Source organism: Parus major, chromosome 7 (assembly GCF_001522545.3).
Source record: "Parus major isolate Abel chromosome 7, Parus_major1.1, whole genome shotgun sequence".
Lineage (NCBI taxonomy): Eukaryota > Metazoa > Chordata > Aves > Passeriformes > Paridae > Parus > Parus major.
Genome location: NC_031776.1, coordinates 31822751 through 31836716, shown reverse-complemented (window position 1 = coordinate 31836716; position 13966 = coordinate 31822751). Strand labels below are relative to the sequence as shown.

Below are 13966 nucleotides of genomic sequence, written 5' to 3'. Positions count from 1 at the left end.
GAGCTCAGTCAAAAGATATCCACTGCCCTTAGAACTACAATAACAAAAAAGGTGAAAATTAGGGTGTTTCCTGTGGATTAGCAGAAGGCTGCAGCACAAGCATGCAAAATCAGAATTAGTAACAGGCATTAAAGGTAACAAAAGATCCTCCTGCAAATGTCCTGGCAAAAACCAGACACCGTCCACTCTGCCAACCATCCCCTCAAAGCCTGGCCCTCACCACCCTCCACAGGCTGCATTCCTGGGAGTGGATTTCCCTACGGGGAAAGGGCTATCAAGGATAAACCAGCTATTTCAAAAGTGTCTGTTCTAATGAATCCTGTCTCTAGCAAACTTAGAGAAACTGATCCTGATGTGTCAGAGGTGAACATCAGCTTATTTTTGATTTGCACAAAAACACTGGAACAAATAATCATCCAACAGGGACAGCTATACCAAAAAAAAGGAAAAAAATTAAATACATCAACCTTCTTTCTGTACTAAGTTGATAGACACAGTGAAAGAAAAAGAACAATGGCCTTATTTTAGAATAGTTTGTTTCCTTGAGGACAAAAATCCAAAAAATGCTCAGCACCGTGAATCCTAAATGACTTCCTTGGTAATTAAATTATATTGCATCAAAAAGCACATGCCTCCAGCAGTTTGATTCGGATGTGCACACCCTAACCAGGAGTAACTGGGTAAGCAAAGATTGGGTGGAGTTGACATAAAAACACATAGAATGCTTAGCACTAAAGAAAATCTCTGAAATGGAATAGAGCCTTTTGCTTTATGATAGTCTCTGACTATTCACCACTGTTTTATTACTGACTTTTGTTATTGTATCTGAATACAATTTGATTTTATGAGATCTTAAATATTACCTTTATAAACATTTCATGGGATGTTGACTCTCTATCTGCAAATTGCTTATTTGCTTATTGTATCTGTTCATTGATGCCACTGCAATAGCTTATTTTCGCATTAGCTTCTTTGTTGAGTCTAGTTTATCTTCAGAGAAAACCCTGAGATGAAATTTTTAATAAGAAATTCTAAAAAAAAAAATGATATAACTGTAACTGGTAAAGACATTTTCCCTTATAGTGTTTTGTTTGCAGCATAATTCAATCAGGGTGTTTATGCCAGTTAACTGAGATTTCAAGAGAGTACTTTGTTTATCATTTAATCAATATGATTTGAGCAACCTAGAAAGATTTTTAAATAGTAAGCTAAATTCTGTTCACTCTTCCTACAACTTTACCCAAGTTTCAGACTTCTGCTCCATAAAGACTCTCCACACATCATTTCTTTTGCTTCTACCATTCCGACTGTGCAAACTGAACACCAATAAAAATCTGTGGCTGAATTCCATCTATAGAACACATTAACTCGTTTGCAAGTAATGGAAGATGACGATGACTGCACTGGGAGAAAATACAACAGGATCATTGGGCTTCCCTCATCAACTTTTTTGACAGCTGTGCTCACATACCCATCACTTATTCCACTGCAAGCCTGAACACTTACATTCCACAAAGCATATAATCAAATTTTATTCAAATACAGCCCAAGAACTAAGTGTATTTAACTTCTGAAAACACATTAGGTGATTATTTCATTCATAGTAAAAATGTAATACTTGCAAAACCACAGAACCAACTGCAAATTGCTAATATGTTTCATTATTATTAAGTCTGCCCCTTGGAAACACCAGCAATTAGGGTCAAATGAAACTCAATAATCCTTCTAAATTTCTTTCATGGTTGCCTCCAGTATTTACAGTTACCTGTGAAATTCATCTAACAAGGAAAGACAGGCATCTTTGAAAGGCTTCAGATAAGACAATTTGAGCAGACACATTTGGCCCTGTTTCTCATCAAAGCATTTAAAATTACAGAGTTTATGCTTTTATATCGGATTTGCAGAGTATTAACATTTAAATAAGCTTTAAAAAGGGGCCAGATATATAATCTAAGCCCAAAAATTAATAAAAAGCAGCCATCTTCCTATAAACGCTACAATTAATCATTGTGATGAACAGAGAGGAAGCAATCCATCTCACCACGCCAGAGAGCTGATGTAGCTCTTCTTTTCACACACCACACAAGTTAATTATTATGAGCAGATGTGCTTAGATTACAGGAAAATTTATACTCCGTGAAACCAGGCACTGAAGGTATCTATTTATCTTAAAGGACAAATTTGTCCCTGTTTGTTTGGAGGTTTGCTCACATGCAACTACATCAGCAACGTGGCCTGCATGAAATCTCACAGGATTTGAGTTTTGCACTGCTTTTTGTGTGCCCCACTAAGTAAACATTTCTAAAAGGTACTGAAAAAGCACCTGCTGGTCAAAGCAACTCATCACAAACAGGACAGTTCTGATCTGTCCCACAAATTCTCCGCCGTGCCCTGAACAGGGAATGTCTGTGACCGCATCCTGGGTTCTGGGGGTTAAAACGCAACAGAAGAGATAATACCCAAAACGCCCTCTGAGTTCACAGTCTGTAGTAGCTGCTCACTTCTGCAGGCCCATTTATGCTTGATTTTCTCAAATGCTGTTAAGTGCCTATTATGAAGATGCCCTCCAGGAGCACAAGGAATAAATAAGCAGCAGTGAAGGCCGTGGTCAGCGAGGGCAGTGGCCGCGGAAGGCCACGTGTCCCAGCCATGGCTGGGAGCGCTGCCCCGGCACGTCCCGCATCCCCGAGGATGTGCTCATCTCCTTCACCCTGAATTAAATGCAGGCTGAAGTAGATGGCCTTGGACAAGCCCATTACATTTTAATAGGTTGGTAAGATCCCCTCATACTGCATACTTTGAGTTCAGGCACTTCCTCTGCCTACACAAAGTCCAGGATAAAAACTAAGATACAGAAAGTTGGTATCTAACAGACGGTAGGAAAGAGATAACTCCGAGAAATTTCAATCACCTTGGGGCACATCAAAGAAAACAAATATATGATTGCAGGGCTGAAACTTCAGTGAACTGTCAAAAAGAAACAATAGTACTGACCTGAATTGATCAGAAAAGTGGTAAAAAGTAACGTTTGCTACAAGGCTTCACATCCAAGATCCAAATTTAACACTACAAAATACCCTGCTTCAGGAGAACTCTATCAAACACCAGAATATATTATTCAAAACTTTCCTTATTTCACAAAGCCAATATCAGCAATCCTTTAATAAATGATGCAAGCACCTGGCAAAACCAGCAGCTGCCAGCAAAAAAATTGACTTTAGAAAAATCTTTGTTAGAAGGTGACATATTTTTCATTACTATCTATTGCCATCAAGGCATAGAGATGGCTTTTTGTTGTGTAGTAATTTTATTCCAGGGGAATTCCAATTTTTTGGATGAAGTTTCACTTGATTTATTATAAATAAAGAAGACAGAATCTTCTCCTGAGTCTTTTCAGAAGCAAATTGATGACGATAAGGGAAGTGGAGAAGGGTTGTTTCCAACAGGAAAAATGTTTGGAAGTATTACAAATGCAATCATCAGACTCGGTTTAAAAAGTGCTAAACACGCCACTCAGAATTTTTAATATTTCTGAACATATTTAGAAACTGTGTCAGCAGGAAAGAGCATCACTGGACACCCAAAGCAAATGTAATATCGACCAGTTCACAGGCACCTGCTGTATTCTCACAAGTGCAAGCACTTCATAAGCATCCCTGTCACTTCCAGTTACTCTTCTGTCACTTTAGTGCACCTGTTTGAAAGAGAGATGCTGGGAATTTTGAAAGACAGCTTGATTCAAGGTTATTCATTTCTTCTGAAATTGAAAATCCATGTCTAAAACCTCTACTGCAGACATAAAGCAATTGCAGTAACATTAATATACAAATTCAGAGTCAACAAACATGACATCAGGACTCCTTTTACACCTTTGTGGCATGCCACTTCATAAAAAAAATCTTGTGCTTGAAGATTTATGATAAGCCAAATTGATGAGCTCTGCCATTTAGGATGCTAATATTCATGGTGAGTATTAGCTCTTAATTATTGAAAGAAACTTTACTTAATTTCCATTAAGAAGTGCTTTCTAAGTAATGCAGCAAAAGGGAAAATGCAAACTGAAACTTTTATCGTGTTCCTCTGAAGGAAATTCCCCAGGCAGGTCAAACCTCGGGAGTCTGACAGTGAACAATATATGCTATAAATCAAACTCTGCATCCCTCTCAACATCTCCATTTTCCTTTCACCAACCTTTCAACAACTTGGGTTTGTTTGTTGATTTGTTTTTCTGTTTGTTGGTTTGGGGTTTTGTTAAGGGTTTTTTGGGGGGAGGAGGTTGTTCGCTTGTTTGGGTTTGTTGTTTTGATTTTCTCCCAGGAGGTAAGAAGGGAAGTACAAACAATTGACAGAGTCCTTGAATGTTTCATTGATTTAAGCAGGATCAGCATTTCAATCCAGTATTGTCTATTTCTCAAATTAAACCCCATTGGTTCTACTATACTGTGAGAATAAACAACTGGTCTTCATCCTTCCAATTAATGCCTCTGGAATGTCCCACAAGCTGATAATCCACTTGACTGAGACCATTATGGACAAGAAAGAGGTTATTTGGGTAAGGATTGTGAAAGTAACATCTCTAGTGTTTTCCTGACAACTAATAGTATAAAAGCTTTTTAATAAACTTGCTTATTTTTGGTCATGCCTTAAGCTTTCCTATTTTAAATGCCTATTTGAAGAAAAGTTCTCCTTAAGGCCATTTTCAAGAGAACCTGGATCTCATCCTGCTCAGCTCAGATGAATTCTTAACAATTTCCCTATGAACCACAGCAGCTTTGGCATGAATTGTCTTTGGAGTTATAAACAGCACAACTGTGACATACAGGAAATTAAAATTTTATAAAAGCAAAAGTAGATTTAAATCAGTAGTGAATGAGCCTGCCTTCACATGGAGAGGTGAACAAGAGGGATGTGAAAGTGTTATATAAAATAGCAAACAAAAAAGGAGCCCAACCAGGACACAAATGCCTCAAGAACAAAGGATGATTCAATTAAATTGAAAATAATCAAGGAACTAGAATAGTTTTCTCACTGCAGGGTTACACCATTGAACTGAGGTACACCAGACACACACAGGGGCCAAAAACCAGCAACAGTTCCGTGAGCTCCTTTAAAATATTAAGGATTAGAAACCCTCAGGTTTCAGGCTCTAAGTGAAGAAAGAGTTTTAGGATGAAACTGCTCCTGTATTTCTGATAAGGAGCACACACAAGACTGTGTGAACAGGTCTGCTTACAACCCACCCATGGCCACAGAAGAGATTTCTGCTCTAGTCTGTAACATTCTCCACACAAACCATGACGTGTCACCACCCAGGCTTACTGTTCACAGAATACAAATTCCTCAAGATTTGTGTGCAAAGTCTGAATCAACTGCTCATAACTAGGATTTTAAATCACTGGAAGCTAGCAGTAAAAACAAGTTGTAATTGGAAGGGCCTGTCCCCAGTTTGAGGGAGAGATTGCTCTTCATTACGTCCCTCATTATGCCTTTCATCCTCCTGAGTAAGTCTCGGCACAGTTTGGATCTCCTTGGACCTCTTTCATCTACTATACTCTGTTTAATGACAATCCGTCATTTAAAAAAGGACCCCAAAAACGACTTTCGCCAGCGATACTTGCTTAGATCATACAGACTCCACACTAGATAAAAGAAATCTTGGGAGGACCAAAGAGAGCTGAACTTAATCAGAGGGATGAAAGACAAAATGAAAATCTATCTACCCTTACATTTAAAAAAAGGAGTTTCCTTCAGATAAGACGATCTCGACTCTCTCCCTCTGTGCCTGTTAAATATGGTGTGAGCACTGTCAGATCCTGTGGGACTTTTATGACTGAGATGCTCCAGCAATTCCAGTAAATTGTACACATTTGGATGGTGCTGTCTGAGGTGACCAGGCCACTTCCTATTGATCTAAAACTCTTTTTCCCCCCTTCTTCCCTCCTTCCTCCTAATCAAGGCAGAAATACATAGCCTGGCAAGCTTTGATGTCCCTCTGCTTTACTTCTCATTATTTTGATCTTTTAACAATCCCTCTATTGGTACATGCCCTAAGCATGCATCTTCAGGATCTGTGCCTTCTGGCTTCAAAAGACTCTTCTAGTTGATTAAGACTTTTTATTCCTTTCCCCCAGAAAACAAATGCTCTGTGTGGTACTAAGAGGCCGATATTTGTTTTGTTTATCAGATAGGAACAGTATATATAGTTAAGCTAGAGAGCCTGCTTATTCCCTTCTACAGAGTGGAATATACTGTCCTGGTTTTGAAGGAAATCAAATACATGGAATTTATCTGATGCAGTCTTCATCATCTTTATTTTACAGAAAGTTTACAGATCATTGAGTTGCCTTTGGATAAAATGCTGCACTGTAGATTGCTGTCAGGACAAATTCTCTAAGTCTCCTCAATTTTTATGTTGCTGGCATAAGGCTACAGTGACAGAAATGAGTCGGAGTCTGTCCTGCTATTAGTCCACGTCTATAAAGTAATGTCATGCCAATTCTCCTGCCTATGAAACACTCTTGGAGCAGCTCTACCCGAGGTGGAAGCTGGGCAGACCCAGGCTGAAATATAGTTTTAAGTGTCCTCTGATGCCTGCTGACATCCCCCATTAAAAACAGGAGGGCAGTCCACCATCACTCTTCTGTGAACAACCTGTCACTGGCAAACCAGTATCAATCTTTCTTCCCCTTGTCCTATCAACTCACACCCAAAGGAAGAAAAATTGGTCTAGGAGAGCACATTACCTGGAAGATCAGTGGGATGTAATACAATATGAGGACAAATTTCCATGCCCCACTGCAGTGCCCAGCTGCAGATTCCAGCCGTGCACATTTGCATAGACACCTCCGCTACAGCAGCAGGTTTTAATAAATTGGACCAGGATGATTTCTATGAAAACAGGTGATTTTATTTCTCATAAATTAAACTACAGGAATATCAAAGGCAGCTGAAATGCTCAGAGAGATTGATCCACTATACCTCACATAACCTCATCTGTACCCTCTCCTCCTGTTCCCAGTCAATTCTAATGCTACAGAACTGAAATTAATCCCATGAAGAACCCCTTTGGGAGAGGGTATCTTCCTCATTCCACTGGTTCAGGGAAGGCTAAGAATGCATACATATATGCATACATGATATTAGTATGGCATTTTTGTCTCCTCCTTAATTTTTCCCTGTTTCCCCCTTTGTGAAACACTGCCACACATTTCTGCATGAAGCAAATCTATTTTCATATCTACAGACAAAAACAGCTGAAAGCTTATAGGTAAATGATACAAGTCTGACACAAGCAATCTGGACTCATGTATCCCACATCCATACTGCAGTGAGCATTCCCTCCACCTCCTGTGTGCAGATATACATAGTTCACCAAGAATGAAGATTAGTTTTAAATACAAAACCAAGGGTAAAGTTTCATTAAGCTCAAGAGATTTTAATTTGTTCAGTGCTATTCATCAGAGCTAGACACCTAAATATTTAATTTATTTCTGTTAATGAAATTTGAGTAATTTGGAAAAAAAGCTTTCCTAACCTATTCTGAATTTATTGGCAAACCAGGAATTGGAATTACTCAAGAGAAAGTTTTGGTATTTTTATCTGACCTCAATTGTTTGTCACTACTTATAGTGGTAGAAGGTGTAGAAAAAAACCAAGAGGAAGTATTGCCTGTTAAGTATATTCTGTTTTATGAAAAAGAAGAACAAATTTCAGGAACTTGGAGATGAGAAGGAAAATGTAAGTAAAACATTATGATTTTATGATGTGTGCTTTTTTACAGCAGGATAATGCCACTGATAGAAGTCCGAATTCCAGACTTTTCTCTACAGTACTGCTGCCCACTTTTTTACAGTGCAAGTGCTGCATTTGACATTTTTTTCTTCAACAAAAATTACACTTTTCTGACTTCAGAGCATGCTCAAATTTAACCAACATGTGTTTCTGGTCTGCCCTTCCAAGTACTCACGATTTGCAGTTACCCAGATGTGTTACAGATGCTCTCTAGCTCATCATCCACACTGTCAGTGACAGCACTGACAGTCCAGGGTGCGTGTGCCCCGTGGGAAGCTGTCAGGATCTGATCAGAAGCCATCTGAAATAGCCCTCCTGGCTGACAGAAAATAGCTGATAACAGAGCTTGGAATGGGTTTTTTCAACAAGTTTCACAACCACCTCGCCCTGCATTTCTCTAGGTCATACTTTTATACTGCACATGGGAGGGTGTCACGTGGAACTGGACTCAATGTCTTCCTGAAGCTAAGAGAATATTATCTGTGCTGCTTTTCACTTACCTTATTGCCTGACCTCCAGCCAACTGCCTTGTCAAGCAAAGAAATCAGATTATCAAAAACAATAATAGCAAATCAATTCTGGTTTGGTTGTTTCTTACCATCTTAGTACTCTCCATGTGTTTTTAAGTTAAAAACAGCACTGTTAGTGACAAGAGGAAAACAACATAACAGATCTTTGTGAATTTGCAACATGATGTAGAGTAATTGTATCTGTAGCATGTTGCTGAAGCCCTGGGCAGACATGGCTGATGAACAGACCAAGGCTCTTCATTCTGGAAAGGCAATCTCCTTCCTGAACCTCAGTGCCATCCTAGACAAACTCTGCTTCACATTCTTTTCAAAGTATCACGAACAAGACTCAGTTCCTGCCTTTACTCTGGTTATTATTTTTCCCCTCAGTTATTTGCTCCCAATGCTACCAGCTGCCAGGAAGGTGTCTTCCAGACCCGGACTCTGGCTGGGACCATTCACGTTCAGCTCACTGCGCTCTGTGTCCCTGTAACCACCTGTTACACCCAGGAGGAGAACCACCAGGAAGAACACTGACCAACAAATGAACACCCAGCTTCACTCAGAATAAGGCTCAAGGTGCCATTGTCCTGCCTCCTGGTAACTGGAAGAAGATGCTGATGACAGGTAAGCTGCTGTCAGCTGGACACACTGACACAGGACTGCACCAACAGCCCTCCCCAAAAAACATCACCAGCAAACTGAAGCAGTTGAGTCTCTGCCATGTTTACTATCATAATTGCATTCCTTGTAAACTTCAGGTTATCACATTGCCTTCAGCCTGTAAATTGTCACAAGATTCTAATATGTACCTCCTGAAATTGGTAATTCTGTGCAAAAGCATTCAGCAACTCAAATCACAATGATGTGTTAATTTAGCTAATCAGCAGTTATATTAACTATCTAGAAAACAGAAAATAAGAACAGTTGGATGACTTCTCTTATGAGGGAAAAAAATTTACACTGACACTTTTTTGATGGCACATCTCATTATAAAGAGGTTACCATAAAATAATTGCAGGAGAAACAACAACAGTATATATGGCCATTACTGAGTTACTGATGGACAATACCTAAGATAATACAGCTAAAGGACACCTGTTTAAAATATTTGTGTAATCTTAACAGGCTATATCTAAACTTATCTTGCTTCATATGATGCATTAACTTGGTCACTATTAGACTTGTGATCACAGTACTGCCTAAGTCTTATATAAGATTTCACTGGAATTATCACTGCATTTAGACACACTAAGGAAACTTAGATAGCAGACTGTTACCATTTTTTTCTTATGATGATAAGCTCCTGGTCTGAATCAGTCTAAAACCAGTCTTGTCTGCAATGTCCTTACAGCTATCAGAAAGCTCCAGAGCAAGAGCCAGAAGCCTGCAATGAAGGAGACAGGAATCTTAAATGGCCCGAGTCTGGTGCTGCCTGCATCCCACGTTTTCACTGTCAATTCATACATCAACTTTTCAACTGTAACAGATTATATTTAACACTAACCATTTTAGCAAAGTCCATGTGATGTGGATTTACAACCCAGCTAAAGCAGGAAAGGAAATACATCCTGTGTGGTCTGACAGCAGAGCAACCAAAAGAAATACACTCCAGAGGTGCTGGATGGGGCTGTCCAGGATTGATCCACCCCAAGACCTCCAGTGAGACAGGGAGAGTTCTGCTCTCCAAAGCAAAGGAGTAGCTTCTTATTACTCCACTGGTGAGTCTGCACCACTGTTTTCCTGTACATAAATCAATAAACTATCTCTAAAAATATTTCCTGCTCTGTGTCACAACATTTCTGTATTCTTGAGATGGGGACTACAGCTCTGAGAAGAACTTACTGTCTCATTAACAGGGGAAATATGGTCACATACTCCAAATGAATCAAAGCAGTGGCAGGAGCAGGAGAAATAAGACATGGCATTTTCCATTGCTGCAGCTTCTCCTTGCTTTTGCAAAGTAACTCGTTTTTTCATAATCATGTTGTCAGTGTATTTCCAAGACCAGTTTTTAAAGCAGAGTCTCATTAGACCCGTCTGGTCTTTAATACCTGGCTATTTACACTACCAATGAAGTTTGAAGCAACCTTCAAAGACACTTGCTTGAAACAGGCTTTCAATCCACTAATTAAACCTTAACAATCCCTTGTAATGAGCAACATATTTTTTTCCCAAAAATTGTGTATGTCCCAGGTGGCTCCTGATGTCAGCACTGAAAGGAGAGGCCACTCCTGAAAGATCCTCCATCACAAACATCTGAGACCAGGAAAGTCACCAAACAGCACCTGAAGAAGCAGTGATTCCCATGAAATCATGGAACAGTCTGAAGTGGAAACCATCCAGCTCATCTCATTCTACCCCTGCCATCGGTAGTGACACCTTCCACTATTCCAGGTTGCTCCAAGACCCATCCAACCTGGCCCTGAACACTTTATAAATGGAGGCATCCACAACTTCTCTGAGCATCCTGTACCAGGGTCTAACCACTCTCAAAGTGAAGACTTTCTTCCAGCTCTACTTTTAGTCAGTTTAAAGCCATGCCCCCTCACCCTATCACTCCATGCCATCTCCAGCTCTCTTGAAGCCCCCTCAGGGCACTGCAAGGGGCTCCAACATCTCCCTGGAGTCTTTTCTTTTCCAGGCAACAACCCCAGCTCTCAGCCTGCCTTGACAGCAGAGGTTCTTGAGTCTTCTGAGCATCTCTGTGATTTCCCCTGGACAGCTCCAACAGGTCCACATCCTTCTGCTTTGGATGCAGCCTGGGACAAGGCTGGGTGTCTGGGCTTCAAGTGCACTTTGCCAACTCATGTTGAGCTTCTCATCGAACAAGTCCTTCGCAGGGCTGCTCTCAATCCATGCTTCACCCAGTCTGTATTTGTGCCTGGGAGTGTCCTCACCCCTGTGCAGGACCTTTTCTCACAGCCTTGACACCTCATAGTAAATCAGTCCCTGGTGGAGGCAAATGACAGCCGTACAGCAACACCAAAGTTTGCAAAGCTCCTCATTTACTGTTAGTAATGTTGTCCTCTGTAACATCCTCATCCTGTTTTACTTGAGTGCCCTGCGTTGGGGGCTTTTTGCCTCAACTAAGCTTAACTATATTTATTAGTTCTAAAGGCTACCTTTCTCTTTCCTATAGCATTGCTTCTTGAATAAATTAGTCCACTGAAGGTGATGTAAGAAATGAAAGGCAATTGTAATTAGTGTAATATCTTTCCAAGATAAAACCATAAAAACTTCAGATAGCTGTCATCTCCTTAGCTATTCTGCTTATTATTCACAAACTCTGATATCCTCTGCATATTACACAGTACGTTTACACGCAATTTCAGTGAAAATGCTCATGGAACGGGATCTCTAAGTATCTATCTCAGAATCTAGCCAAGAGAAAGAATGGAGCTTGAAAATTATTTCAGACCTCATTTTCCCTCAGTACAATCATTGTCCTAAATAGGTACACATAAACACATACTGGTTTTCTTTAGAAATAATTCATATGAATTTAATGTCCTTATATAATTGTCTAGATATGACAGTCACTGAAAACTAAAATCCTCTTTTTTATACTACAGTCAGGGTATGGACAGAAAAAAAAATCTAAGAAATGGATGCTCCAAGGGACAGGAAGACTGATTATTTTAGAGGTAAAAGGGTAATTGCTGTCACATGGTAAAAAAGGAACCAGGAAAATTTGTATGAATACTCCTTGGAGAAGAACCACTTACTGGCTACATCATGTAAGGCAATTACTCTGTGGAGGGGTGGTGATACCTCGAATGCAAGCTCATTCACAGGATGCCTGAATATTGCAGGAAGGCAGCATCTATCTCTTACACCTGGGATTCTTCTACTGATGACACAGATTCCCCTGAAAACACCCACAGACTCACAGTGTCGTAAAACGTAATTTAGGACAGAAGGGACCTCTGAGGATCCGATGCCTGCTCTAAGAAGGGTCAATCTCAAAGTTAGAAAAGGCTGCTCAAGACCTTTTTTTTGTTGAGTGTTCAGTATCTCCAAGGCATGTAAGGAAACACCTCCCCTGCCTAAAGGGATGGTCCCTGACAACACAGGGCACTCTGCACATTCCTGAGTTCAAGTAGCAGCAAGAAGAGGAACTAACAAAACCTTTATGAAAGTCTCCCTTAATAAACACTTCTACAGATAAGATACAGAATTGCTGAAAACCCAGCAGCTTCTTTTCCAGACACAGTATGGTCAGGGTTAGCAGCTGAGTTTCAGCTGCCTTCTCTGTGGAGATCACTCCTCTTGTTCAAACAAAGTATCTTTTAAAATCTTCTTCCATGGGTTTCATCTGAGATCTCATTTTCCTGAGACCCCACTCATCTTTAATAATACCCAGCAGAGTGGTTCTATCACTACATGTAATTATGAAGCTGTTACAAAGCCACAGTTAATTACAAAAAGTGAACGTGGCATTGAAATGATTTTTGTTTAAACTCACCAAGGTAGGTTTTTCACAATTACCCTAGCACAGCACATAGCCTAGGCAATTATTGGAGGGCTCTCCACAGAGTAAAAGCAAGTGTGACGCTCTTCTATTACACTTCTAATTCTGTCAGAGTAAGATTAACAAAGTTCATGCACCTACTAGAACATAAAGATTACCATCTCTTCACACAGACTGAACAATAAAATTTACAGATTTGAAAACTTTGTGGAAAGGTTTGTGGTCAAAACCTAGTTAAAGATATTTACTCCTTTGAGTTTTAGTTTAAAACAGATTTCTTCTTTCAGATACATCCCACATACTGTCAGGGCTTTTCTTTCTTTTCCTTTGTTTCCAGATTACATAAGAAATTCATTTCATCTTTAAAGAATAGCTTCTACCTTTGTGAAGGAGTAAATTATTATGTCAAGTTTCCTCAGTTAGCATACCTGTATAGCAATTTTTTTTCAATAAAAATAACCTCTTGTTAAAGGTTTCATTGTATTTCCCAGGAGAATGATAACAGCCACATCTCCAGCCATCTGCAGGCACTACTACAGACTGATGCAGACTCTGAACATTCTTCTCAACACTTCTGTTCTGATAATGGGACCACTAATTTCTAAGTGCTTAATTATGCCAAGGGCAGGAGCCCAAAGCCTTTACCCATGCTGAACTTCTTCAACAGTCTTAATGAAAATCAGGCCTCAGGCAAATCATTAGTAAAATTCAAAATCATAAGGAAATTACCCTTTCCATTTTTAGCACAAAGAATGGATTACTTCATAAAGGCCTATAGATAATTCATTTAAAGCTCACATGCCTCAGCTTTGGGCAGAAAAGCAGGTTAAGATATTTGAACATCAAGCACAAATCTGCTCCTATACTCCAAGCTATTGTGTTAGTGCTACTTTAATGCCCAGCACAGCAGAACTATAATGGAAGCAGCTCCCAAAACACTTTATTTCATAAAGTACTCCAGCTAGTTTCCAAATTACCTATTGCAAAAAAAAAAAAAAAAAAAGCAAAGACCCTACTTCAATGCCATATCCAAGACCTCAGACTCTGGGGCTGGATGGAGGACTCTTACCCCTGGACTGTAGCCCGTGCCCACACGCCTCGCTCTGCCCGGGCAGGCCCTGTCTCACCGAGTCTGGCACCAGCACACAGGGGCTCCAGCGGTGGCTCTTCCACCTGCAGAGGGAACAGCCAA

The 13966-nt window shown here is 40.0% G+C and overlaps 1 protein-coding gene across 1 annotated transcript in view; it reads right to left on the bottom strand.

Annotated features, from left to right (window-relative positions):
* The window catches only part of THSD7B (thrombospondin type 1 domain containing 7B), a 297251-nt gene that overhangs the window by 108581 nt on the left and 174704 nt on the right, over positions 1–13966 (bottom strand). The window contains exon 13 of the mRNA XM_015635401.2: positions 13844–13947. Within this exon, the coding sequence (XP_015490887.1) occupies positions 13844–13947 (104 nt within the window). The remainder of the gene's footprint in view (positions 1–13843; positions 13948–13966) is intronic.